Raw genomic sequence first — 27,186 nt, 5'->3', positions numbered from 1 at the left:
CAAAAAGGTCTTCAAAAATTACATTTTTGCAAGGGTAAATAACAAGATTCAAATTACTGAACCAGGAAAGTGGATTCAGCTGTGCTAACTAGTGATGGACAAATCTCAACGGGTTTGCTATGGATGCTTATCTGAACTACTGGAGTTGGTCAGAAAAATTTCACTGACCCTTTCTTTTCCAATGAAAGATGGGAACATATTACATACATGTTCACAATTTTGGGCACCTTGTTTTACAATCACTCCTATTTAAAAGTTAGGCTGGAGAGCCTGAGAGAAGGGTTTCTTGCAAGATTTCCAACTTTGGTTTGATCCATCTAGAAATTTATACCATGCTTTTCTCCGTGATGTTTAAGTTCCTGGGCTGGAAATAGCGCAAGGGCAAGGACAGACATTCTCACGGTATTAGACACAATACGTGATACTTTAAATAAGTTCTGGTCCCAGCTGAAACAAAGATTAACGTGGGCCAAAAGGCCAATTATGAATTTACTCAAATCTGTTCTTTCATCCAAATATCAGTCCATTTCTCTCAAGTTTCACACTGTGTAAATAGGTCTGGCACACAAGCCCGTAGAGCTAATGATCCATCAATGATAATGAAGTTTTCAAATGGCAGAAATTCTTTGGAAAGTCGGATTTCTTCCTCGCCAAGGCACAATCCTGAAGATCCTTCCACCAAGAAGGACATCAAACTGCTCAATCTGGCAGCCGCTGTTACTGTAAAGAGAATCTCTCCCTTGCTCTCTCTGATGAGCACTGAGTGCATCCTATCTCAACACACAATGAAGGAGAGAAGGAATACAAATAAGAGGCCACGTTGTCATGTACTTTTGGTGAACGACTGTCTCATTTCAGTATGCAATTACCATGCCTCTGTTCAGATTGGGTAATTGTGCGCACAAATGATTAGACACATTTTATGTATGAAATCAGGCAATTTGCATATGCAGTTGTGAAAAATGTAAGTATAGGTTAGTTGCACAATTTTGCTGGTAAAATGTCAAAAAGGGTGGCCTTTTGGTGAAATGCCTGGACAGGGACTCGGGAGATCTTGGTTTAATATCTAGCTCTGCTACAGAGTCCCTGTGTGACCTTGAACAAATCACATAAACTCTTTGTGTCTCAGTTTCTCATATTTAAAATGGGGATACTAATCCTTCCTTTGTCTGTCTTGTCTATATTGCAAGTTTTTCTTGACAGGGACTCTCTCTTCCTATCTGTACGTACAGTGCCTAGCACAGTGGAGTGTAATCTCATTTGGGGGCTTCTGGGTGCTACTGTAATATAAACAAACACAGAATCATAGAAATGTAGGGCTGGAAGGGACCTCAAGAGGTCACCTAGTCCAGCCTATTGCACTGAGGCAGGACCAAGTACAGACAATCTCTGACAGGCGTTTGTCCAACCCATTCTTAATAACCTCCAATTAATGAATAATAATTTAGCCCAAAGTTGTGATGGATGACAACAGTGCAGAAAAGTATGTAAAAATATGCAACCTGCCAATTAATTATGCAGAGGGCCTTATTCTGTTACTCTGGTGTAAATCAGACAACACCCCACTAACAGCCCAGGAGTTACACTAGTTTAAAACTGATGCAAGAGACACATCAGGCCAAGGAAGCTAAATTCATGCCAGGTGGAACTCTTTTGACATCACAGTGCTCACTTGATGGGTCACCGCTTACAACTGGGATGAATTTGGCCCACGCTGTTTAGCTCTGTGTTGCACTGTATCTTATGGAGGAAATCCAAATGGCAATGAAGATACATCAGAAATGCTCAATGCCAGGATGTGCCACCTAGATTAATAACTTAAATAGAACAGCACATTATTTGAATCATATGATTTTAAAAAAGCCTGCTAAGTGACAGAATTGGCAAGGAAGGTCAGTGTTGAGATCTAATAATCGTGATGGTATCACTTTAAATATCATCAATCAGTGTGTTCCATTGCATTACTTACACGGCACACATTGGCATATGGCATGATCTATGGTACTGCAACATGACTCCAGAGATGTAACATGATAAAGGAGATTTCTGTGGGTGGCGAGCAGCACAAAGCTATGACCTCCACTGTACAGAGTGGACACCTCTGACTGTTCACACTAATTGGACACAGTTCCGCACAGCTCTCTGAAGACGCATATGCTTCCTGGGACTTCTATCACATTATATTACTTCACTTCAGAATATAATTTAAAAAACTTTTTCAACTAGACTTACTAAGCCCAGGATGTAGATTTTCCAATTAGTCTCTGTTTAAACATCTGTTGGTAGACTGCATTTAACATTAGTTATTTGAGCAAAGCACAATTTGATTAGGCTGTCTGAAACCGAGCCAAAGTCTGCAAAATAATAGCTCAATTAAATTTTGTTTTGCTTTCATTTATCTTCTACTTTCCTGAGTGTGATACAGTTGCATATAATCAAGTAAACCAATTCCTCTCAGAATGTGAAAGCGAGGTGCCTTTTCCATCCTCTCTCAAAGTTTATTTAATAATCTATTCCATCTTCTCTGTTTTGTCGAACTTCATCCTGACACAAAGTATCTTTCTTTACTGTGCCGTCAGTCTTCTTAAATTTTCTATATTTTCAATGATTTCAGTTTATGTGCCATTTATATCACACCTTACATAGGTGAGTAATTTATAAAAGGCAGATTACATGTATTATGAATGTAAAAACATTTCAGCAGTGTAACTGTTTTCTCCATGTACACATTGTATGAAATATTTTGCCAACCTGACTACAGAATCATAAAACTGTCAAGTTCCAAAGCCACTTTCAAAATGGCATTTCCAATTGTTTCACTGGTATTAGTTTCTACTCATTCTTCAATGTTGCACTTGTTGCCCTGAAACTTCAATATTAGCTCTAGAGATTTAAACACATGAGGCAAACAGCTGCTCTCTTCAGCTCAAACAAGTTAGATCAAAATGCCTTCTCTCTTTTTTTTTTTCTTCCACAAACTGCCATAACTCAAGTATTTCTGGCAAAGTTTACAGTTTTAGGGCAAAATTTTGCTCTCTGATCCTTGCTGCAGATTTCTTATCAGCCATGCGGCATCTCCAGTGCATACTCTTCTCTTGTTCACCACACAGGGAATACCATAAAGGTCCACAGTGCAGATTGCAGAGGATAATTTTGCCTTTAGAATTGAAAAAAGGTTTAATTGATATGTAGATAAGTGTATAATTAAAACTTGAAGTGAATAGTAGCTTGTTCTTTAATATTTTTGGTACAAAGAATATACACCTTTTTTCTGATTTTGGAAAAAATCCCTTTAAATCTAAAAGACTTCTAATCAAAGTGCATTTATTTTGCACTAGGATTTTTTTCTTTCCTTATTGGAAATGTATTTGTTTCAAAATGTGAATACAAGAAGACAAGTTGAAATATGTATTTGGCAGGAACTTCCTTACTGTGTGTTGCTGAAAGCTTTAAGTACTACTGTATTGCTTAAGTAGTTAAAAATCTAGTGCTTTAATGCAGATATGGCAGTGGCTCCTGAATTCTTAAGTTGAAATTTACTCCTGCTCTGCCAGTTTCTGTAATATGCAGCAATTTAAATGCAACAAAATATCCCTAGAAACTAAGGCTGATAAAGTCCATGAAAGTTCAGAATGGGATATGTCCTATTTAAAATGTAGAAGGCTACTAAATATGACAACCATCTGATGTATGAAAATTATTCAGAACCAAAAACAGACAGTCTGGAAATAGCTGGGATGACTTCATTTAGACAGAATTACCCCAATCTGTTTCTAATATACACAGTACACATAATAAATTTTTACAATATGACAAAAAAAAACAAACTTAATAAAAGTTCCTGATCTTTTGTTACAAAAGCATGCTATAGCCATGATATGTTTATAATATTTTGTCCATGATATCATAGCTGAGTAACAAAAGCTAGGCAACACAAAAAACAGTTACTAGGTATGACTTCACCTCACAACTACCGTAATTACATCAATGCACACATTGCCTGAGTGTACATTTTCCAAACTGCTTTTCAGTGATTACATTTAACAATTACTTAAAGTGTGTTTGACTAATATTCTCCTTTTCTCCATCTCCCAGGCATCAGTTTGGAAGCTGGAGATTTCTATTACAAGGGCTATTTTCCCCCCCAATTATGCTCATGCACATAGCAGGAATCATCTGAATGGATAAGAATGGATCCTATTTCCTTCATTCCTGGTTATTTGACAAGTGCTTGAAAACTCTTTTATATATATATATATTTGTAGGAAAACAGAAGACGTCTTATGGTCACAGGAGGTTTTGTTTCCTCCTCCCCAGGACTAAACTTTTCAAGCATAACCCACATGCACTGCTTCAATCTCTCTGTTTTAATATCTCAGCTGGCTTTCCTGCCTGGGCATCTTGCCAAGTGGACCGGACTGCCCCTCATTGTCACTTCTGTTCTATGGCACTTGCACCAACTGCTGTTATTTTAGGCTTCAGGAAATTTTCTAACCACTGGATAGGCTCCAGTACTGCGCATTAATAAGTTGCAGATTGGAGCACTGTAATGTGCATGTGTCAGGATAGTGCCATGGTTTGTAGCAGAGGGGGGGGAAAAACCAACAAAAACCAAAACAAAACGGTAGTTCAAAAACGCTGCCTACTCAAATTGACAGAAAAGTGACCTCTGCACTTCATCAGAAATTCCTGCAGACTTACAAAATAAAGGAGTTTGCTTTTATCACACACACAGAGACTCATATGGAAAAATGGAAGCAGTACATCACTTGACCTTAGGTTGCCCCCTTTTTAACCACAGATGAATATTATGTATAAAAACTCTAAATCAACTTAAGATGTATTAAAAAAGGCATCACTTCTGTTTTTGAGGTGATTTTTTAATCTCTAGATTTATTTTATAATGTAAAGAAAGAAATACTAGTAACTTCTGTAACTGGAATGTATCATTCTTGAAGTCTGATTGTTTAGTATCTTCTGCATGAAGTTCACATAATTTCCTATACTTTACTTGCATCAGGAAACAATAAGCAAGCATCACTTACTCAAGACTGAGTCACAAATATTTGCTTATATTAACAGAACAAGAACATCCATTTTACACAACTTTAAGAAACTGTGTTACATCTTTGAACTCTGATTCACTGAGAAATTAAAAAACTTTTGCTCTTTTAAAGGCAAAAAAGCCCCAGATGTATTACCTCCTTGCAATATCATTAGCTCCAAAATATAACTCTCCTCTTAGTGATCCCTACACAATAGATTTCTTTGCTTAATGAAATTACTTTTCAAATTTTGCTACACTCAGTGCTAGGTACTTTTAAATTTCAATCTTTTCACATCCTTGAACTCTCATCAACATTTTTTCCAGACTGTGTCAATAAAATTGATTACTTGCAGTTCCGAATTCTGTTCTGCACATGGAAATAAATCCATTTGTTTTAAAGTATTTTCTGAAGAAAGAAGAACTTAGCAATCCTATCTACAATATCTAAAAAAAAAAAAAAAACCCAACCAGACAAAAGAAAGTAATGTCCTGATTTTAGCATGCTGGAAATAGTGACTAAATTCCTGATACACAGATCATGAACCTCTCTGTTGCTGGACGGACTGATATATCTTCTTGTGAGATATTAATGATCCAAAAAGATCATTTCTATGTTCATTAATACATTACCAATTCTAACTTGCTGTACTTAAAACACTCCATAGCTCAAAAGTGCCTTGATAACTTTGTTGTGATCATATATGTAAGGACCCCTAACTACACCCTTGTTGAGATGCCTCATACCTACAAGCAATCTGTTGCTTTTACAAGTTTAATCTAGGTATTAAGGAGGTGATTGCGGAACCATGTCGATATAACATCTTCAACCCAGCTGTACATCATATAAACCACTATAGGTGGTGGCAGTCTCCCATGATTCCTAGCAATAGTGCATACCTTTAACTCCCTAATCTGTAATACTACAAAATACTGCTCTCATTTTTTCCAACACACAAGTGGACTATCAGCAAGGGTCCGACAGTGTTATTCCTAATTACCTTTTTTTCACTCTTGATCCTGTGGCTCTCATAATTAGTTACCTGGGGCTGCAATCCAATTTGAAGTGATGACAAGAAAGTGATCCATGAAAAAGTAATAAGTTAAATCCAATTTCAGCCTTCCTCTAATTAAATGCACATGGAACTAATGACTCAAACCCTACCATTTCAGTGATAATGGTAATTAGCGAGGTGGGAGTCACTCTCTTTTTTCAACACTGTAGGTGTAAACCACAAGGTAAAATGGCAGGAGCACTCTTAATTACACATGTCATTTTGTCAGCAATTTACACATTTCTGACCAGTCAATAATGTTTCATTTGTTTTCTTCTTCCATGATGTTTGTAACAAAATCCAAGCCATGTTCTGACACATAGTTAGCCCTAGACTACTCTCTAAACAATCAGGTTAAAAAAAATCATATTTAAAAAAAAATTCCATAGATGTTTAACCTACAAGGAGAAAACCGGTTAAAAAAAAGCTCTCAGGGTGGTCTAATAGCACAGAGGACTGGGAATGAGGAATACTGGCTTTGACTCCTGACTCTGCAATTAGAGGTGTGATTGCAGCACATGTACACTTACCAGAGATAGTGTTAATCTAGCTAGCTCAGGTATCAATAGCAGTGAAGCTGGGGGAGCACAGGTTAGCTGCTCAACTACAAGCCCACTAGCGAGTTTGTGTCTGTATCAGGTGGCCAGCCCATTCTTCCACAGCTTCACTGCTACTAGTACCCGAGTTACCTGAGCTAGCTTTAATCTAGCTGTCTATCCGGGCTGCAATCACACCTCCCAACCGCAGTGTAGACACACCCTAAGTCACTCTGTGGCCTTGGCCCAGTCGCCATCTCTATGCCTCAGTTTACCCATCTATAAAATGAAAATAATACTTGCTGACCATACTTTGTGTTGCCAAACTCTCACAATATTTAGTAGTAGTAGTAGTAGTATTTATTACTTGTATTACCACATACTAGGACCCCATTGTGCTAGGTACTGTACAAACACAGTTTTCCTAACAATTCCACCTGCTGGAGTCACATAATTAAATGAAAGCTGTGATTTTCATGTAAGAAAAACACGTCATTTGCTAGCCCCCCTGGTTGGTAATAGAGCTGGAATAAGGTGAATCATAAAGACTCAAAAACCAGACACAAACACACACATGACCCCGTGTTTATTTTATCAAATGAAAGGCGTTATTAAGGTCCTTTAGTAAAAAACTAATGGAGGCCAGTAAAAAAACAATAGATACAAAATGAAGAATTCAAATGGAGGCTACTGAAATTTTTACTAGGAAAACCATTTAAACCTTGCAAGGGTGAAATGCTGGTCCTACTGAAGTCAATGACAAAACTACCATTGACTTCCATGTGGGGTCAGGATTTCACCCCAAATCTGTAAATGGATGTAATGTAGATTTAAGAATTACGAATAAATACATTCGAACAAATCCCAGTTTCTCCTTTATTTAACTGCTAAGACCTGAGCTCAGGGATCTTTGTTCATCACTCGTTAAATGTACCACTAATACATAAAATGTATGCAGATCCCTAGGCTGTTAGTTATGCCAACTGTTGCACAAGAAACACAGGACCCTGCACAAGGGTAAAATTATTCTTCACTTTACCTTTAATTGCATACTGAGTTGCCAGTTAAGTTTCTAATTTCATTAAAAAAAATTAAAAAGGAAAATGCCCTTACAATTTGTAACCACCTATAATTTCACACTACTGCTGATTTCTACATTACATCTTGTGTTTTTTTTGCTCGTTATTATCTATTTCTTATGATATTGATAAGTACCACCAACATGATACATCATGTAGCATTAAGCTAAACAAAAGAACAGCCTAAAGCATGTTTTATATAGCACCAAACAGGAATGCTAACGTGAAAAACCACCCTAACCAAAAAATCTGCCAAATTCTTAATAGAACCCTTCACCATCAACGTAAAAAAAATTCAATCTTGGTAGATCTCACAACTTTTTATCTACCGCATAATGATCACCATATAAACTGAAAAAATGCATCATCTTATCAGTTTCAAATGCAAAATCCTGCCCTGAACTTTCTAAATCCATTTTAAGCCATTATGTCCAACTTTCAATTCAATGTAACACACAACATTTACTACTTCTTTTTTTTAAGAATATTTTTAGCATTGCCAAAATACACATGCACTTTTACTTTCTTGGGAGAAAATGTGTCTCTTGATTTGTTTCCAATGTATGTTATTCATGCCAGCAACTAAAATGCTTAAAGAATAATCACCAAGAGAATCAGCAACTAAACCTGCAAATTTTAATCAATAAATAATCTATTAACATACAAGTAAATTTCTCTTGGCTGGGTAAAATGTACGAATTCTCAGGGCTCTCAGCATACGTGGATGGCTCAAATAATTGTTTCACATATTCAAGGGAATATGACATCCATGGCAAGTACTTGTAAGATTTGCCCCTTCCTCACCTAATTTTGTGGTTGTGAATTCCACCTCCCGCAATTGCTGGTTATTAAATCCATTCCTTAACTTTTATTTTCTTTTGTTTCTATCATCAGGCTGTGAAGCTGGAAGTCACTGCCAAATATAAGGCAAGGAAGTGTGAGATATGCTCAAAATATGAGTCATAGTATATTTGGAAATTTATTTTTTTTAAACTATGAGAAGAACACATCACCCCTTCTCTATCCAAGTTCTCATACACCAAACGTCTAAAATTTGCTAAAACAGATCTCTGGCTATAGTGATTGAGGTCAAGATATATTGAAAATTATCAGTGTAAAACATGCTTTTGCGTGCAAACTATTCAAGGTATGATGTCCTAATGAGACCATAGGATGCCAAGGTGTATTTAAATGCTCTGGCTATTTTATCAGTGAATCACAAGGTATATGAGAAATGATTCTCAGCAAGGTGATAACAAATTAGCTTCATAGCACTGTACTAGACTAAATTTTCCACATCTGTTTGTGCCAGTCCAGTTTACCTGACAAAGCCTGCCAGCCAGTATTAAATTAGAGAGCCGAGACTGAGATTTCACTTAGCAGTATTCTGCAGCAACCATAAATTGTATGCGTATGAACTACATTCAGTATTCCTATCAAGCTGGCCTACCCTCCCTGCCTGTCAACTCATGAACTCAAGGGTGGGCAGAGCCACAAAGCATCTTATTAACAGAACCAACATTCTAGATTAACTTCTTCCCTTCCCCCCCACATTTCATAGAAACAGAGCTCTAGACAACACTCATTAAGGCGTTTTTCAGCAGTGCCCTTGCCAAGCATGTAAAAAAGCAGAGCAAAGAAATTTCTATAGTATTCTATAATGGACAAAAATAAGTAACATCCAGTAAACACTGTACCTATCCAAAGGGATTAAGGTTTATGGTCATTTACTAAGTGCAAAGACAACTTGGTGCATTATTTAAATAAACTTTCTAAAATAGGCACATTTTTGGAATGGAAACTATACAGGTTGATTTTGTAAACTGTATGACAGAAATAATATCTCCTATTTAGAGCAATGTGATCAGGCAGATGATGATATGTGTGTGTGTCTGTGTGTGTTTCTCAATAATCTCAAACCAATGCTCTAGGGTTGTTGTTGTTTTTTGTTTTTTGAAATAATACATTCTCATTTTACCAAAGCACTCAGGGTCTGTTATATGCAAGAAGACTTGCAGTATGTTTAAGACTGCAAAAGCTCCAGGAGTGAGGGAAAAAAGAATGGGCAGTCATTTGAATCAGTGAGTGACAGGCTGGGCCAGCTCTCTGTATACATTAATAAATTAGAATTTTAATTGTGTCTCTGACTGCCGGAGCTGCTCCAGTACTTTAATATGTACCAACAATTGGCTATGTTATGGAATCTGCAATGTGGCCTTCACTGTTGACCTCTGCAACACAATTCCCAGTCTGACTATGGAAACTGTTTGGTTTGATCCTTTCAACTTATTTGAATCCTGACAAATAAGCTCACAGCTGAAAGGTCAACACAGTCATATTTCATCCTCTGGAGCTATTCTTAAGACATCTGCACAACAAAGCACTCCTTTTACTACCTGACACTGGACCTAGCCAGCACAATATCTCATTAAAAATGTCCCCAGCGGAAGAGTCTATTAAAAGGCATATGGATCAGCTATGGATTTACCAAATAAAATGTTTTTGGAAGTGTTAATATAACAGTTTGGATTATAGTGCTCCACACTTCCAATAAAATGTATATTTGCCCATTGACAAAACGATTCATACTTTCCAAAGGAATAATAGTTTAGATATAGAGAGAGGTGTTGCCCAGCAGACTGAGCACAGGGTTGGGAGCCAGGAATTCATGCATCCTAATCCCACCTCTAAAATTTCCTTCTGTGATCTTAAGCACATCATTCAACCTGCCTGCCTCAGTTTCCCCATCCAACACTGATAATGGTACTTACTTACTGGACTATCCTCCTGAAGCTGTTTTGGGGATTCATATTTACAAAGTGCTTTGAAGATAAAGTCAATACTTAAATGCTACAAATTACCATTACTGCACCAAAATTCTTCAGTTAACACTTAATGCTTACTCAGGCAAAACTCCCACTGAATTTATTGGGAGTTTGAGTAAGGACTGCAGAATTTTGCCCTTAAGCTTTATTTTCAAGGTCTGTAGTGATGTTGGCTTTATCTTTCATATTCTACTTCACGTTTAAAGACAACAGAATCTCTACTTGGGGAAGGAAAAGAATCTGAATCACATATACCCAATGAAAGGCAAGAGAAGAACTAATGCTGTCAGAGAACTAGAGTTGATAGTACAACAAATAAAAACAAACAAGAAAAGACTAGTATAATTTTGGGCTACAAAGGCAGAAATATCAGAGCACAAAACAGTGAGAAAATAGCGCCTCTCTGGAGGACTCTGATGTGGCTCTACTTGAACTCCTGCATTTAGTTGTGGACATCTCATTGCCAGAAATACATTGAGAAACCGGAATTCAGAAGGGAACAACAACAAAAGTTATAATCACTAATAAATAAGAAAAATGATCAGGGGTCTGGAAGGGTTGATTTATTAGAACAGATCTAAAGAATTAAAGACGTACAGTTGGGTGAAAGAGACAGCTATGTAGGGGACATGGTAACATTTACACATTTGAAGAGTTTGAACACGAAGAATGGAGAGGAATTGTTTAGAGCAGCGGTTCTCCAACTTCAGCAACCCGAGGACCCCCATTTTGATTTAAAATTTTTCAGGGACCCCCAAGCCTCCCTGCTCAGCCCCAGGCCTTGCCCCCACTCCACCTCTTCCCCCAAAGCCCCACGCCTGCCCCACCTCTTTCCGCCCTCCACTCACTCCATCCTCCTTCCCTCCCTTGCTCTCCCCCACCCTCACTCACTTTCACCAGGCTGGGGCAGGGGGTTGGGATGCAGGATGGATTGCGGGGTGTGGGCTCTGGGAGGGAGTTTGGGCGCGGGCTCTGGGCTGGGGTAGGGAGTTGAGAGGGGGTGAGGGGCGGCGCTTAACCCGGGCAGCTCCCGAAAGCAACTGGAACATCTCTCTGGCTGCAGCTCCCAGGCAGGGAGGAAAGGGGACAGGGGGTCTCCGCGCGCTGCCCCTGCCCGCAGGCACCGTCCCACAGCTTCCATAGGCTGGAGCTGCGGAGTTGGTGCTCGGGATGGGGCGGCACGCGGAGACATAGCACCCCACACCAGGGGCTGCAGGGACGTGCCGCCGCTTCCGGGAGCGGAGCGGAGCCAGGGCAGGCAGGGAGCCTGTCTCAGACCTGCTGAGCCTCCAGAGGGGGAGGAGTTGATCAATGGGGGCCACGGGCCCCCCCTGGTCTACAGACCGCAGTTTGAGAAACACTGGGTTTAGAGTGTTACAAGGACTGTAATTTAGACTAATGGGATGAAATTAAGAAAAGGATAATTTAGGAACCAGGGAATACTTCCTAAATGTCATGTTATGTTATGGAATAGTATTCTAAGGAGAGTCCCGCTGTTACTTCAGGCTTCTAAATACTAGAATGGCAAAAACAATAGGAAATGTAATGTAGGGAACAATCCTATATTGTCATTAACCAGACGACCTATTTGATCTCTCATATCTCTAGCTCCCATAATTTAGCCATCCTGATAAGTAGGCTACACCAAAAACCACACATTTATGCATACATCTTTTATTTGGAGATGGTCTATTGATTTTAGCCTTCTGAATTTGTAACAACCCCACAAAGCCTAATAATATTTAGGCTTCCTAAAGAAGCTGCAAATATAGCACCCCTGTTGGGGCTGTGCAGCCCAAAATACAGTAAAAAATGATGATATGATATCATAATTGTTTCACAGTCCTCTTGACACAGCAAATCGATGGTTTGGGTGAACATGGAATGTAAACGGAACAGTCTTCAAATAAAAATGTTCAAGTCTTACAACAATAACGGACCAGTAAAACAAAACAAAAAAAACCATTCACTTTTGTGATAAACCTTCTCCACCAACTCCCAATAAAGACATGTTGTCAAAGTATGTCTACATTATGGGCGGGATTTTTGAAAAGCACCCAGCATTGTCCTCACTCTTTGCCCACTGAAGCCAACAGGAGTTTTGGCATTGACTTCAATTGAAACCTATTAGGCCAAAGCAGAGAACTTTGAAAATCTCAGCCTAAATTAATATATTACATTGTTCCTTATCTTTAATTAGCAATGTATTTGCACACACACACACTTTTCTTACCTGAAGGGCTGGTTGTTTGTCATTCCTCTTAGGTGACTTTAATCCACTAACTTGTTGCTGCTGCTGTTGCTGCAGTAGAAACTGTCGTGCCACCTGCAGAGCCTGGAAGAAAAGAATTTTAAAAATTGAGTTTGTACTGTACAAAATGTGGGAAGCGGCATGCATAGTATTTGATCAGGACATCCCTTTGAACATCAGACACTGATCTACTCCCAGAAGCACGCTCACCAAAGAAATCCTGAGGCATGTGTGTGCTCATACTACAGTGGCTTCCATTAAAAATCTGAGCACTCACACACAATGTTGTGACATACCAGTTATCTCCCATTTTAACCATAGGGAAATACGAAAATAGTAGAGTTATTGCTACTATGTGGTAACTGTGGGTAACTGCTGATTTTTCCATGGTGACTACTATAGATTTATCTAACTGTATGTAGCTGGAAAAGCCCAGACATCCATCAGATTGGCTTGGATGTTGGGTCCTGGGAAAATGGCTTACTATAAAGACTTGGCAGGCTTCATACTCTTTGTGTTCCTGTTATGGTCTGGAGTTTCTACAGCAAAGCAGGGCAGTTAACTGGATTGTCCCTTCTAGGAAGGGTGTTAACACATGTGCTGTGGGTCATCATAACTGGTGCAATCCTCCTAGGGCCCGAATAGGCAAGAGAGGTTTCTGGAAAGTTACCATAGAAGGAGCAGCCAGAGGCAGTGGCATAAGGCAAGAGAGATGCAATACAATAAAAGGAGACATTCAGGCTCAGGAGGGACTGTTTTTTTATGTCAATAACGCTTGTTTGTAAAGGCTCGGTTGGTAGTGAGAGCCATGTGAAGGTAAGGGGGAGAGAGGGCAGAGAAAAACAGCCCAAGGAGAACGTGCTGTATCCCTTGCACCCAAAAAGAGTCTGACAAGATTGTGGCACATCAACTACAGAGCCCATGAGCAAGCTTCAATAGGAGGTGAATAAAGAGCAACCAGGGAACGCTGTACCTTTAAGAGGGGACTCAAGGGTGAGGCCTGATTCCTGGGAGAAAGGTGAGAGACAGATCAGGTGGTGCTGGAACATTCTGAAACAGGCTCCCAACACTGAGAAAGGGGCTCAGAACTGGAGCCAGGCAGCCGTGAAAAGCCTACACTGCTTGATGAGGTGGGGGAAAGAAAGGGAGGAGGAGACAGAAAATGGGAAGAATGTCCCTCGCCCTAGCCCATTTGCAGATGCTTAGTGCACTCACCAGCATTTCAGATGCAAAGGAGAGGGCCCCTGGAGAGAGCCTGCCTGCAAGAGCCAAAGACTATGGGCTGGTCTACACTGGGGGGGGGGGGGGAAATCGATCCAAGATACGCAACTTCAGCTACACGAATAGCGTAGCTGAAGTCGAAATATCTTGGATCAAATTACCTGGGGTCCAGACGGCGCGGGATCGATGGCCGCGGCTCCCCCGTCGACTGCGCTACCGCCGCTCGCTCTGGTGGAGTTCCGGAATTGATGGTGAGCGCGTTCGGGGATTGATATATCGCGTCTTAACGAGACGCGATATATCGATCCCGGATAAATCGATTGCTACCCGCCGATACGGCGGGTAGTGAAGATGTACCCTTTCTGCAGTGGACATTTGGAAATTAAGATGCCTAGAAGAGTTGCCTGGGACTCTAGCCTGCTGTCTCACTGGAGGATTCACCATTGCTGGACTCAGGGTTTCTCTGTCTCCTTGGAGATGTTCAGTACATGTGTAGGTGTAAAAGTGGGCAGACTGAAGACTTCATTAATGTAAAACAAGAAAAATAGTCCCAATGCAAGATGCCTACATGGAAGGCGGGAGAGAGACTGCCACACTCCTACTGTGTATGCTCTTGGAGACATTTAATTAATGCATGTTCGATGGAGGAATGAAATTTGTTTAGGGTTTTCGCTATTTGTGTGTGAAATGAATGGCTTCTTCTACGTGTAAAGTGTTAAATGTACAGCATAGTTCCTAGATCAGCTGGGAAATGCTCCGCACTGCACAGGATGGTGCCCTCAAACAGCAAGATGTTACTCTCTTTTAAACACACACCTTCAGGACCAAAGCCTCGCATCATAAAGGGGCCTGACAGTCATTGAAGCTGGCCCGTGGGGGTTTCCCTAGAGAGAGTGAACCCCCAGGTGGCAAACAGCCAGTGAGGCCTGTTCTAACATCTCTCCCTCCCAGCCCGCAGCACTGAAGCGGTGAGGAAGGGAATGTTGGTTGTAGCACCACTGCACTACAGCAATCAACCTCTGGTAAATTAGTCCATGGGGTTGCTCAGTTTCTCCATCCATGGGTCGGGACCCAATATTAGGTTGCCAGAATGTTTCAAAGGGTCTCGTGGCCGTTCCTGTGGCTCCCATCCCACAGCGCTGGCTGGGCTCGCCTCCCTGCTCCAGGCACTGCAACCTACGGGGTCCCAGCACCACTCAGGTTCGGCCCAGCCGTCATGACGACGGGAGTCTGGGTAGGCCTAATCTGAGTGAGTGGCACTGCAACCCCATGAGTCAGCTCCACTCACAGAAATTTGGTCCAATCAGGGGGGTGGGGCTTAACCTGAGCGGCACTGCAACCCCAGAGGTTGCAACGCCCAGAGTCACACTCAGCCAGCCCCACAGCACAGGAACTGCAGGAGCCACCACTGTGGGGTGAGTGCTGGGCAGGACCCAACCCCCTCCGGGGGGCAGGATTGGACCGAAATCACTCCAGGGCCTCCACCCCCAGACTATTTACTGGGTCGTGACAGGCCACAGACATTTACAAATAGGTCTCGAGCTCCAAAAGGTTGAGAACCACTGCTCTAAACCATGCTGTGAGGGGCAGAGAAAAAGGCTCAAGATAGGGGAGGCACAAACAGCTTCCTCCTGCTTCATCAGCACCCAGTGCTTACTGAGTGCAGCTAAGGATTTTGTCTCTTCTCCTTTCTCTGGCTCCTGCCCTTGATTTCAGTGGGAGAGGAAGGTACACATTGGATTTCGGGAAACACTCAGCACCTTGCAGAACTGGGCTCCTGGAGTGCTGAGAGTTTTGCTGTGCCCTTGTTTAATGGCTGATTTGCCAGTGCACTATGGAGGAGACCCTCCCCTCATATCCTGCCTTCATTCACCTTGATCGCACTGTTTTCAATACGCGCTTTAATAACAAGTCTTCGTCAGATCGGTAAGATTTTAAAAGTGGCTGTGATTTCCAGCAGAGATTGGCGGGATAAAAGTAAACGTAAAATCAGATTCTAAATTTAGGGATAGCTATTCAAAGCTCAGTGCACCTGCCACACACGGAAAAAATGGCATTTTGACATGCATGTGTAGCTGAGTCCTGTGATCCCTAAAGGGTGCAAGGAGCGTGAGAAGCTGTCAACTATGCACACAAATCATATCTTCAAAGAAATTGTGTGTGTGTGTGTGTGTGTGTGCGCACACGTGTACATGTGCACGGACTACTCTGGTAGTTCAGCCTATAGGACAGAAAGATTCTATTGGCCATGAATTAATAAAATCCAGCAGGAACGACTGGGAGAGCTTTCTGGGGAACTTGCTATGTATAGTGAAGACAAAATATTATTTTTAGGCTTCGACTGATTAGATTTTTAGCTGTAAATGTTAATAAACGTCAATTTCACCATACTCAAAACAAGGAAAATAATATTTCCATTGATGAGAATCAAAATTTACAGATAGACAAAGTAAGAACTGGAGAACTTACTAGAGTTTGATTTAGGGGTATTTACTTTATGTATTTTGACATGTGATGTTGACAATTTGTGTTTAATAGTTATATAGCTTTAGCTTTTTGAATCCCAACATCTACAGTGGTTAAATAATTATCTAACCCCCACATAATTTCCCACAACTGTGAAAATGTAAATCAATACACACAGAAAAATGCTTAGATCCCTTAATCTTGGGCAACCGTGAAAATTTAAATTGATAAAAAAATTTAAATGCTTAAAATTAATCAATATTCTGCTTTGCAATTATATTTAAAAATGAATTCCTCCAAGTCGAGTTATTTCTATTTAATTAACCTGGTTAGCAGTTAAAATGCCTCAAAGGGTGGGTCAGGAACAGCAAAAAGATTCCTACATGGTTTATGGGGATGGACAAAGAATACTCACCTACTTAACAGGGGTGTTGTGCGGCTTATTTAATTAATGAATACTTGGTAAAGCGCTCTGAGTTTCTCAGACAAGAAATGCCATACAGTACAAGTGCAACATATTATTATATATTATTAAGACTGGCTCTGCAGAAGAATAATTCCAGATAAATGTGCAATCAAATGATCATTTTAGTTCCCAGTAATTAGATTCAATAGGCCAAAAAAAAAAAAAAAAAAAAAAGAAAGAAAGAAAGAAAGAAAGAAAAAACCCCACACACAGGAGCCTCTCTTTAAACATATATCAAACAATCAGCACATCCCTAACCTTTCAAGCTACAGCCTTTTTGAATAAAACATCTTCAGCTTATAGATATTATTCCAAAAAGAACCAGCCACCATATGTGTTGTCTCTTTGAAATACAGTTGCTATAGCAGACCTTGCATGCATTTCATGTGATATGATCATATTCTATCCGTTCTGGCAGCTGAGAGGTTGCACAACTAAAACTGGCTGCCAGAAATTTTTGAAGATCCCCAGAACAACTAGCCGTGCAAGAAACGACTGGTTTCTACTCGAGCTGGCTGAGAAATTCTCTGCAGCCAGACTGATGATTGCTGTGATCATGAAGCCTTAAAGCTGCTCTCTCCAAGTGGAACAGTCCTGCCCTAAAGCTGGACAGCCACGCACTGCCCGACCCAAGCTCAGTGCTTTGGTCAATTAGCTGGTCAGGTAGATTATGAGGGTAGGGAGCAGCTGAAAAGCAGCTCTCCATTCTTGGGTTGCCAATTCAGGTTGGACGTATTCCTGGAGGTTTCATCACACAACATAATCTTTAATTAAAGATTAACCTTTAATTCCTGTAGACTCCAGTGCAATCCTGGAGGTTTGGCAATGCTACTCCATTCCCATACCCCAGTCATGTGCCTAAGTGGTGAAGACCTGAGCATAGGTGACCAGATAGCAAGTGTGAAAAATTGGGACAGTGGGTGGTGGTGGTGGTGGGGGTTAATAGGTGCCTATATAAGACAAAACCCCCGAACACTGGGACTGTCCTTATAAAATCAGGACATCTGGTCACCCTACCTGAGCAAGGACAGAACCAAACCCTTGCTCAGCAGGCTGGACTCCTTCCCTACCCCCTCCAGCTGCTGAGATCCCTGCAACTGAGTGAGGGCAGAGCTGACCTCTGATTACTTCATACAGCTCTTTCCTGTCCCTTCACAAGCAGCAGCAGGGAGCCAGGAGAACTCCCCACCCCCACCCTGCCCTGCTACCAGCACTGAGAACTGGTGGTCTCGAGGCAGGGGGTGAAAGAGGTTCAGAGCAACCCCACAAGGAGAGATCGGTATAGGGAGAGAGCAGAAGAGAAGCACACAAATCAGGTTGGGGAAGCAAAGGGGGAGAGCAGCAGGTGAGTTGCAGAAGAGAGCCACAGAGAACATGTGAGAGGGAAGGAGCAACAAGGGGAGGAGGGAAGAGATCATACCAGAGACCAACAAACACACAGTGATGGGGCAGCACTGGGGCAAGCAGTGGGAACTAAGACAGTCCAGAGGAATGCAATACCAAACAGCATTTTCTGTATCTTCTCCTTCGTGATTTGGCTCTTTTGCTTATTAAGTCAAACAACAGATAATCCTGCCACTAAAATGTGGAAATTTGCTTGTGGTGAGGAACAGCTCCCAGGTACGGTGCTTACTGCCGAGCTGCACCAAGTCACCATTAGGTCTTCAGCAGTACTGCTTCTTCCCCGTCACTTGGTCTTCCTCTAATTTTTTCTCAAATTTCTCCGCCCCGACCTGAGATCAATCCTCCTTGGCTATGTCATTTTCAAGGCTAATCCACAGTCATCACACACGTGGGGAAGAGAAAGAGGGGTGTGTAAAAGAAAGAGACGGTTAGCTTAGTAGGGAAAGCCTCCTGCAGAAGCTACGTCAAGCCCATTTGGAGGACACATTTTGAAATTAATTTGCTGATCTCAATTCAACCCCAGTGGACAGAAACCATCATTACACCAGCACTCATCATTGAATACAATCCGACAATCGCTGCTCGAGAGAGAAAGCGTTTCAGTACTAGCTCAGTTCTGGATCACCTCTTTTCCCGTAGACACAATAACCACTCCTGTGCAAGGCTGCGGTTTACAAGTCAGCTTGGGAAACCTGTTGTGGCTGCCAGCACCATAAAAATACTCCAAGCCGGGGTATAAGGAGAAATCAATTTGACAGCAAATTCAGTCCCTCAGCCATCATCAGCACAAAGATTCACAATCAAGACTGTATTTGAATACAGTATCCTGTATGAGAAGAAGGCATGTTTTTATTTATATAGGAATTCAGTGCTGATAGGTGCTAGACAGTCTGCAATGGAGACTAAAGCCCTTTACCAATCCATGAGACTATTACACAGCTACCTTCCCCTGGTGACATGGTTGCCTCTTTGCTAGAAAGTGGACGGAGCCCACCAAGCTAATTTCACACAGACCCCAAACAAGCAGCGAGCATGCTCTTTTATAAGTGTGCAGTTGTTGGAGTGTCTGTTTCTATGGCTAGAAAGACAATTAAATCCTGTATTTCAGGGACATTGTAAAAAGAAACAACATGGTAAGTGCCCAAATCTTGCCGTCATTGAATCCAGTGAGAGCTTTACCACTGACTTCAACATAATGCTGATACAGCATCTTTCATCCAATGCTCCATTTATAAAGGATATAAGGGCGACACACTGCACTCACCACTGAAGCACAACCTATGGGATGGAAGGCAGCAGCCATTTAACACTTCCCAACCAATTCCACACAGAGGGGAACAACTTATCCCTTTGAGGTTATCAGGACAGGTTTGGGGTTTTTTTGGCCAAGTTAGGTAGAATGCAATTACTCAGCTGTTTGCCCAGGACACCCATTCTCCTACAGCTTTAAGTTGTTGCTGTAACTGAACGCTTCCATTACGAGCAACTCAATCTTTCAATTTCCACAATCATTTTGAAGTCATAAACACAAGACTGGGGGGGGGGGAGGGGAAGCAACATTTTGCTCCCAATATAAATCTGGAGAAACTCCAATGAAAACCAGAAAACCAGAAGCTGCTAATCTGAGAAGGGGATTAAAGGGTGGGAAACATTGGGGGGAAGGGGGGAGAAGAGGGAGGAGAAGGTAAAAAAATGGTTTTACCCACAGAAGGGCCATGTACATTTACAGTGCCATGTACAATCTTTACAGGAACTGAACATCAGAAATATAATTACAACGTCCAGCCCTACAGAGCCTCTTGTTAATTGTTCCTCCATTGAAGCCAATATACTATGGCATTGGCTCTCAAGCTGTTTTTCCATCAGACCCTATTTTTATCAAAGCAAATGAGCTCCAGCCTCATCCTCCAGGTTCTCAATATTCACATCGATCTGCTGGTAATGAAACACCCGACTACTAAAGGATATACAGTTCTAGTAGCCTAGACCTAACACGCTCCAGCTTGTTTCTCTCCCCAAAGCTTTTCCAGCTGCAATAAGGCTGACCCAGACAAACTGGAGAGTGACATGTGAACCCCCAGGAAACGGGCCCATGGGCCTAGTATGAGCAGGTAAAGGGCTCAAGGGGGACTGTACGGGGAAAGGAAATAATGGCTCAAGGGAAGCCTCCATAGCCCTAATCTACTTTCCCAATCTTCTCCTGTTTGAGCCCCCAGCCCTGAGGCAGACAGCAACCACCTCCTCTTCTTCCCAGCATATGGCTCCAAGCTACCTGGGCACCACTGGGGGACATGGGGCGGGGAGGGAAGAAGAAAGGGAATATTAACAGCAGAGGATGTAAAGTCTCTCTGCACTCAGTGCTAGCACCAAAACCCCCTCTGAGCAGGAGTTGTTACTGCAGGGGAAACCCTGCTGAGTCCCAGCAGCTCCATACAGGGCTAACGGGGTGAAAAATAATGGCCTATGATATGAACAGGCTTGGAAGGATTAGATATTTATCAGTAAATGTAAACGTCTATTTCACTATACACAGACAGAACAAGGGGAAATATTTCCATTGGTAATCACTGAAATTTACAGACAGGTAATGTAAGAAAGTACATGAGAATTTGCTTGAGAACTGTATCGGAGCTTGATTTAAGGATTTTACTTTACATTTTGACATGTTATATTGACAGTTTGTGTGTTAACAGTTATAAAACTTTAACTTCCTGAATCTCAACATCTACTATCATTAAATAGCGATTGTCTGACCTCCCGTAATTTCCCACAACTGTGAAAACTTAAATAGATAAAACTGAAAAAATGCTTAAAAATAAACACTGATATCTGTCAAAATTATTTTAAAAAACCAGTTCTGCCAGCATAGATATAAAGGAGGTCAGACTAGTTGATTGGACGGGCCCTTACAAATCTATGAAAGCATGAGAGTGACCCTTTAGTACATGCTGAAAGATTTACACAGGGAATCAAGAATTAGAATTTGCTGACTGTCAAAGGTCTAACTAAAAAGATGGACAAGAGTTTTAGGCCGCATGCAGACCCTAATCATGCTCAACCGTCACATGCCTCAAATACCCCTCGTTCCAGGGGACATCACTTGATCTAGTTCCAGTGCTACCTATATGTTTCACGTACATTTTGTGCCCCTGCCCATTTTTTTTATGGTTGATAGTTATTTACATCAGAAATACAGAATCAGGTAACACAGGTTACAGAACGAGCTATTTACAATACAGAACAAAATCCCTATGTGCTTTTCAACTCCTGCATGAATCGTCTTTTATGTCTCTTCTTTTGGGACTTTGCCACAGATTGCACCCCATGTGTAGTCCTGGGCAGGTGGAGAGATATGCCCATTAATAAGCCTAGGGCTCATAGTTTGAGAAAACCTCCTCTCTGAGGGGAGAGACAGTAGCGTCTAAGCAGCATGTTACTAGTAATCAGGGCTGGTAACATGGCAGTCTGAGGAGCATAGGTAGCAGAAGCAGGAAGCTACCTCTTTGCCAGTATCACCGTCTTACTGTGATTTTAATTATACCCTTAAAAAATAAAATTAAAAAAAAAAAAAAAGAACAAGAAATCAAGACCATGCCTGGAAAGAGAATATTACCCCCAATCCAGACTTCCAGATGTGAGACATTCCTCCCTGACCTTGCAAGAATAACATGAAGTCATGTTTTCACACAATTAGACCCTTTTAAAAAATCCCTGCAGTGTTTCAAGCACAAAAAGGTTCTTCAGTATCAGACATGTAGATTTCTTATCATCCAGTTTTCTTCAAGTTTAACAATATTTTAGTGGCCTCAGGCAGAGGCTAAGTTAGGTAATATTGGAATGGCAGCAGAACAGGCCAGTTCCAAACCCCTCTTTTTCAGTGGAGATCCAACAGGTTTTCTTGCTTCCATTCAGTCATGCCTGGGAATGGTGCTGTTAGTTCTCAAACGCGGGAGGAGGGGTCAGATTCAGCCAGTATTTGTCAATTGTGTCCTCTTTCGCAGCTCCCAACACACTGCTCTGTTCCACAGCTCCTGGGACTGGAGTAGCAAAATGCAATCACCAAGCCCTGAAGTCTGGATACACTATAGTTTCAGAGTCAGTTAATTTCACTCACTCTCTTGTTTCTTGTGCTCCTCCCCTTACTGCACCTTTCCTCTTGGAGCAGCAAGTGGGGATGCGCAGAGGGGTGGGAGACAGGCAGGCAGAGTGAACTTATATGCTGGAGTGTAGCAGCATTGCTCCTTGGAGAAGCTGAGGATAAGAACAACGTGTGGAGAGAGAGGGGGAACAGAGCAGTATGCAAAAAGGTGCAAAGCAACAGCAGCACCTGGTGCTCTTCCTCTGGGAGGAGCAGAACAAGGGGAGGTGAGCAGAACCAGCTACCAAATTGGAAAGGAACCAAAAACAAGAGGTGCCCAAAGGTAAGTAAAATACAGAAGATGCAAAGAAAAGCAGGTGTTTTCTTCCAATGTCTGATTCCTCCGCTCCTCTTAAGCCAGTGCTTTCAACCCCTTCCGGAACAGGAAAACAAGCAGTGGCACCTCTCTCCTCTCCACCCCCTTTTCTCCATATCTTGTACCCTACCTCCGATTTTTCTTCCCAGTCTTGCTCTTTTCCTCCTCAGTTAACCCCTGTTCTTGGCTACCCTTCCTGCCCATATCGCCCGCCTGTCCACTCTTCACCTGTCCTCCCCCCCATTTGTTGCAGCACAGTTGTCTCTGGAAGGCTAGCGTTTACCAAGGGGACATTGGTCAGCTCTGTATATTGGTGCTGGGTGGAAGGAAAAGCTTTGATAAAAATTAATTAATTTGTTAAATAAAATTTTGATTGGCTGGCCCTGACTGCCTGGCTTAGGCAGATGGATGTAGCCACACACTTCCTGAGTGATTTCTTTGCTGGAGCAATACAGGGACCATTATACATTTATACACATTCTTTTTTTAACCAAAGTATTTATAATTTTCACCACTTTGTGCCCCTGAAATATCTCCTAGCTCAATGTAGGTCGATGGAGAGGAAAATAAATATGTTACATTTTTCTCCCACAGGCCCAAATCCTTCCCCAAGGGCACAGCTGTGTGCTGAGGCATTTCTCTCCAGAAATAAGGGGAAGTACAGCAGAGGAAATAAGAATCCTTCCTTCCAACACCAGAGAATGGCAGTGGAGTCACTCCAGAGCTGCCATTCTGTCATCTGCATTGGAGTATCTTCTGTAGTGCTTGTGCCATTTCTGGGCAGAGAGAAATGGCAGATTCATCATCCCTGCTCTAAATCCTGATGCTCATGGCCACACTGGAATCCCTTGCTGAGCCTGTCCCTGCAAAGTAGAACCATGCCACTTTGGCTTCAAGAAGGCCTTTCTAGCATTTAGAAGAGACACGGATTTGGCTCCACACAGCTCTGTTTGTCATTTTCAGATGTTGCCAGGTATGCAGGAAACTATGAAAGTCAGAAACTATGAAAGCTCAGAAACTATGAAAGTCTGCAGCTGAGGAGAAGAGGGTGGTTCTTGACCTTTCCATAAATGCTGAGAAGTGAAAGAAAGGCAGCAGACAGGAAGCAAGAGAGGATGGGACGCCGGGCCCAATCCAGTTATGCCAAAGGTACCAGTGAATCTAGGATCAGCGATGGTAGCAACAAAGGCTAGGAAAATTCTACTCTCTAGTCACGTCTGAAATCTTCTGTTGCCCTCTTACAAAGTAACATGCAGTAATGGGGTTTGTTCCACACTTCTCTCTTCTATTTCAAAGAATCACCATCAAGACTCGCCAGAGCCACTTGATCAAGAAAAATGTACCTTTATATTGGCATGGCAAGGCCCAGAATGTTTGTGGCCTATCCCGGCGACAAAGGAGGGTTGGGCGAACACATCCTGATAGAATGAAAGCTACCTGACACGGGCCTCAGCTCATAATGCAAACTGAACCCGAACTGAACTGTTTGAAGGATGAAAAAAATCTTATGAGATGTCCAGACCGTTTTTGCACAAGGGGAACAGATAGCTTGGATCAGCTTCTGAACTTCTGCATGTTTATCCAAAGTGAATCAGACGATTGAATATATGGCGGACCCACCACTGCAGGTTCTTTTTGGGCATCAGAAGTCAAGGAAATTCTCATATCCAAGAAGAGGTCCTGTACGAGTGGACACTGCCTTTCTGTGGATATGATATAAACTGTATATTGTGCAGGGCTGCTTGCATGTTTCCATTACGTAGCCAAGATATTTTAAATATATTTTTAATCCTCATTCCGAAACATTAGAGGGCAAAATTGCATTCAGAGGCTCATGGAATAAAAACCCAATTTTCAACACGGCAAAAGTGTCAACGGCCGTAAGTTCTGTACTAACACCAACACTGTTTTTATAAATTTGGTAATTATCTGGGGATAGAAAGCATAGTGGCAAAATCTGCATGTGAGAGACAATTATTTAGGTTAGTTGAGACTTGTGAAAACTGTAGGAACTTCCATGGGACCCTCTGTTAACAATTGAAAGGCACCGAATATTGGATGGAATAATGTTAACTACACGTATACATTATTGAGTTCTGAATTATCTGTAACCACTCAGGAAGAAGACTTCACCATCACTGCGGACATCTCAATGCAACCACTATTCAGTGCACAGCAGGGGGTCAAAAAGCAAACAAAATGTTAGGATCTATAAATAATGTGATGGAAAATAATACTGCTAATATTACAATGCCATTTTACAACTCAGTGGCACACGCTAACCTAGAACAGTGTGTTCAGTTCTAGTAACCTTATTTTTTTTAAATGGCAAAGCAGAAATAGAAGAGAGACATTCAATGAAGCTGTCTTGCAAGAAATTTAAAACTGATCAAGGGATTTTTTATTTATTTACTTATTAATCTTAATATGCAACACAGTTATCCTTTGGAACTTACTTTTACAAGCTACCGCCAATGCCAAGAGTACAGTAGCATTCCAAAAAGGATTAGACAGTTGGACAGATAATAACGAGAACATCCACAGCCACACTAGAAAAAGATCAAAATAAAAGAGGGTTCGGACTCTCATGCTTCAGGGCATCAGTCAACCTCTAAGCGTCAGAGGTCAGGAAGAAACTTCCGTGATGGGCAGGTTATTTCATAATTCTCTGTCTTGAGGCTTCTTGCATTTTCCTCTTAATCATCTGGTAATAGCTATGACCAGAGATGGGATACTGAACCAAACGGACCACTGGTATGCCAATTCCTATGTTCCCTTACACTCTCTGCACTGTTGACACCACCATATTCCCTGTTACTCAGGCCCACAGCCTGACTGTCATATTTAACTCTGCTCTCCATCAAGATCCACAAATCATGGTTGTGTTTGAAGTGTGCTCCATTACATCACTAAGATATGGCCTTTTGTCTTTGTCCACATATCTAACACTCTCATAATCTCCCATCTCGAGTATAGCACCCTCTAGCTCTCTCCCCTCCCCGTCTCTCCTTCCTCGGGGCCCATTCAAAACTCTAATGCTAAGAACATTTTCCTGACCGGTTGTTCTGACTATACCACGGGCCCTCTGAGACCCTCTGCTAGCTCCCCCTTCTCCACTGCATCAAATTCAAGCTTTTGGTTCTTACTTTATATAGGTTCTTCATGACCTAGCCCCTCTCTACTCATCTGCTCTTGTGTTCTTCCATGTCATCTTCTGCCCCCTATACTAAACCTACAATCCCAGGCTCTACTGCCTGTTTGTCCATTTCCCACACAAACTTCTTTGTGCTCCCAACCAAGCCCGTTATGCAAGAAATAGCCTATCAAACTAGTTTCATAAAGTCACAACCTTGTCCTAACTCAAGTCCTTCCTCAGGACCCACTACCGATGAGGATTTCTTTATGCAACTTCAAAGAATCATACATTTTTTTCTTTTTTGACCATAATCTAGGTCTTTGTCAAAAAGAATGACCCTTACCCTAGATAATACACCTAAGGTACAGTAGCAAGTCACTTAGTATTACAGACTAGGAGAGCTAATAAACACACGAACTGACATGCAATTCTAAGAGACAAAGAGAGATTCTGAAAGCAAGTCAGTCTATTAAATTTATACCTACCTGCACAATGTGAAACAAACTGTATCTCAGTTTCCTTTCACACAAATGTCATTGTGACGGAATAAAGCCCTGAATGCACACCCTACACACTATTGTAACAATCTTTGTAAAATATATGCTTTGTAAGATATCATTTGAAAACTCATAATTTTATGGTCAGTATTGTCCTGATAAAATAGGTGTAGAAATATTGTACATGACGTTGCAGGATTTTCCTGTATGATGTTTGAAACTCACGTAGCACCAAACTGGTCAAAGAGGCCTATCTTGAACAAACGAGTGTATGTTTGCCTTAATTTGCATTTAAGCAGTAAACAGAGTCATCAAGCAGGAAGGGAAAACAAAGAAAACTCAAAAAGGTGGAAAAAAACAGCAGAGAACATACTTCCACACCGACTCCGTCTCTGAGCTCCCAGACAGAAATGTTTTTCAAAAGAGGGACTGAAACTATAAAAAGCAGGGCAAACACCCTAAACACTTCCCCCTGCCCAGTCTGTTTCTGGCATCGCACCTAAGATGATAAAGGAAAACATCCACTGGACTCAGGGGGCGGGGCGGGGGAGGAGAAGAGTCCTGACCTGAAGAGTTTGGTCAATAATCTTGCTGGAAGCATGTGGTGAGAAATATTGCTTGAATCTAATAGTTTGTTAAGTTAGGCACTAGTAAACATTTTATCTTTATTGTTCTTGTAACCATTTCTGACTTTTATGCCTCATTGCTTGTACTCACTTAAAAGATCTCTCTTTGTAGTTAATAAACTTTAT

General features: G+C 41.5%; 1 protein-coding gene across 1 annotated transcript in view; it reads right to left on the bottom strand.

Annotated features, from left to right (window-relative positions):
• Positions 1–27,186, bottom strand: part of FOXP1 (forkhead box P1) — a 502,499-nt gene that overhangs the window by 122,058 nt on the left and 353,255 nt on the right. The window contains exon 6 of the mRNA XM_065407830.1: positions 12,773–12,874. Coding sequence (XP_065263902.1) covers positions 12,773–12,874 — 102 coding nt within the window. The remainder of the gene's footprint in view (positions 1–12,772; positions 12,875–27,186) is intronic.

The sequence above is a fragment of the Emys orbicularis genome, chromosome 7 (assembly GCF_028017835.1).
Source record: "Emys orbicularis isolate rEmyOrb1 chromosome 7, rEmyOrb1.hap1, whole genome shotgun sequence".
Taxonomy (NCBI): Eukaryota; Metazoa; Chordata; order Testudines; family Emydidae; genus Emys; species Emys orbicularis.
The sequence above is the reverse complement of the archived record's forward strand: the minus strand, read 5'-3'. Positions and strand labels throughout refer to the sequence as shown.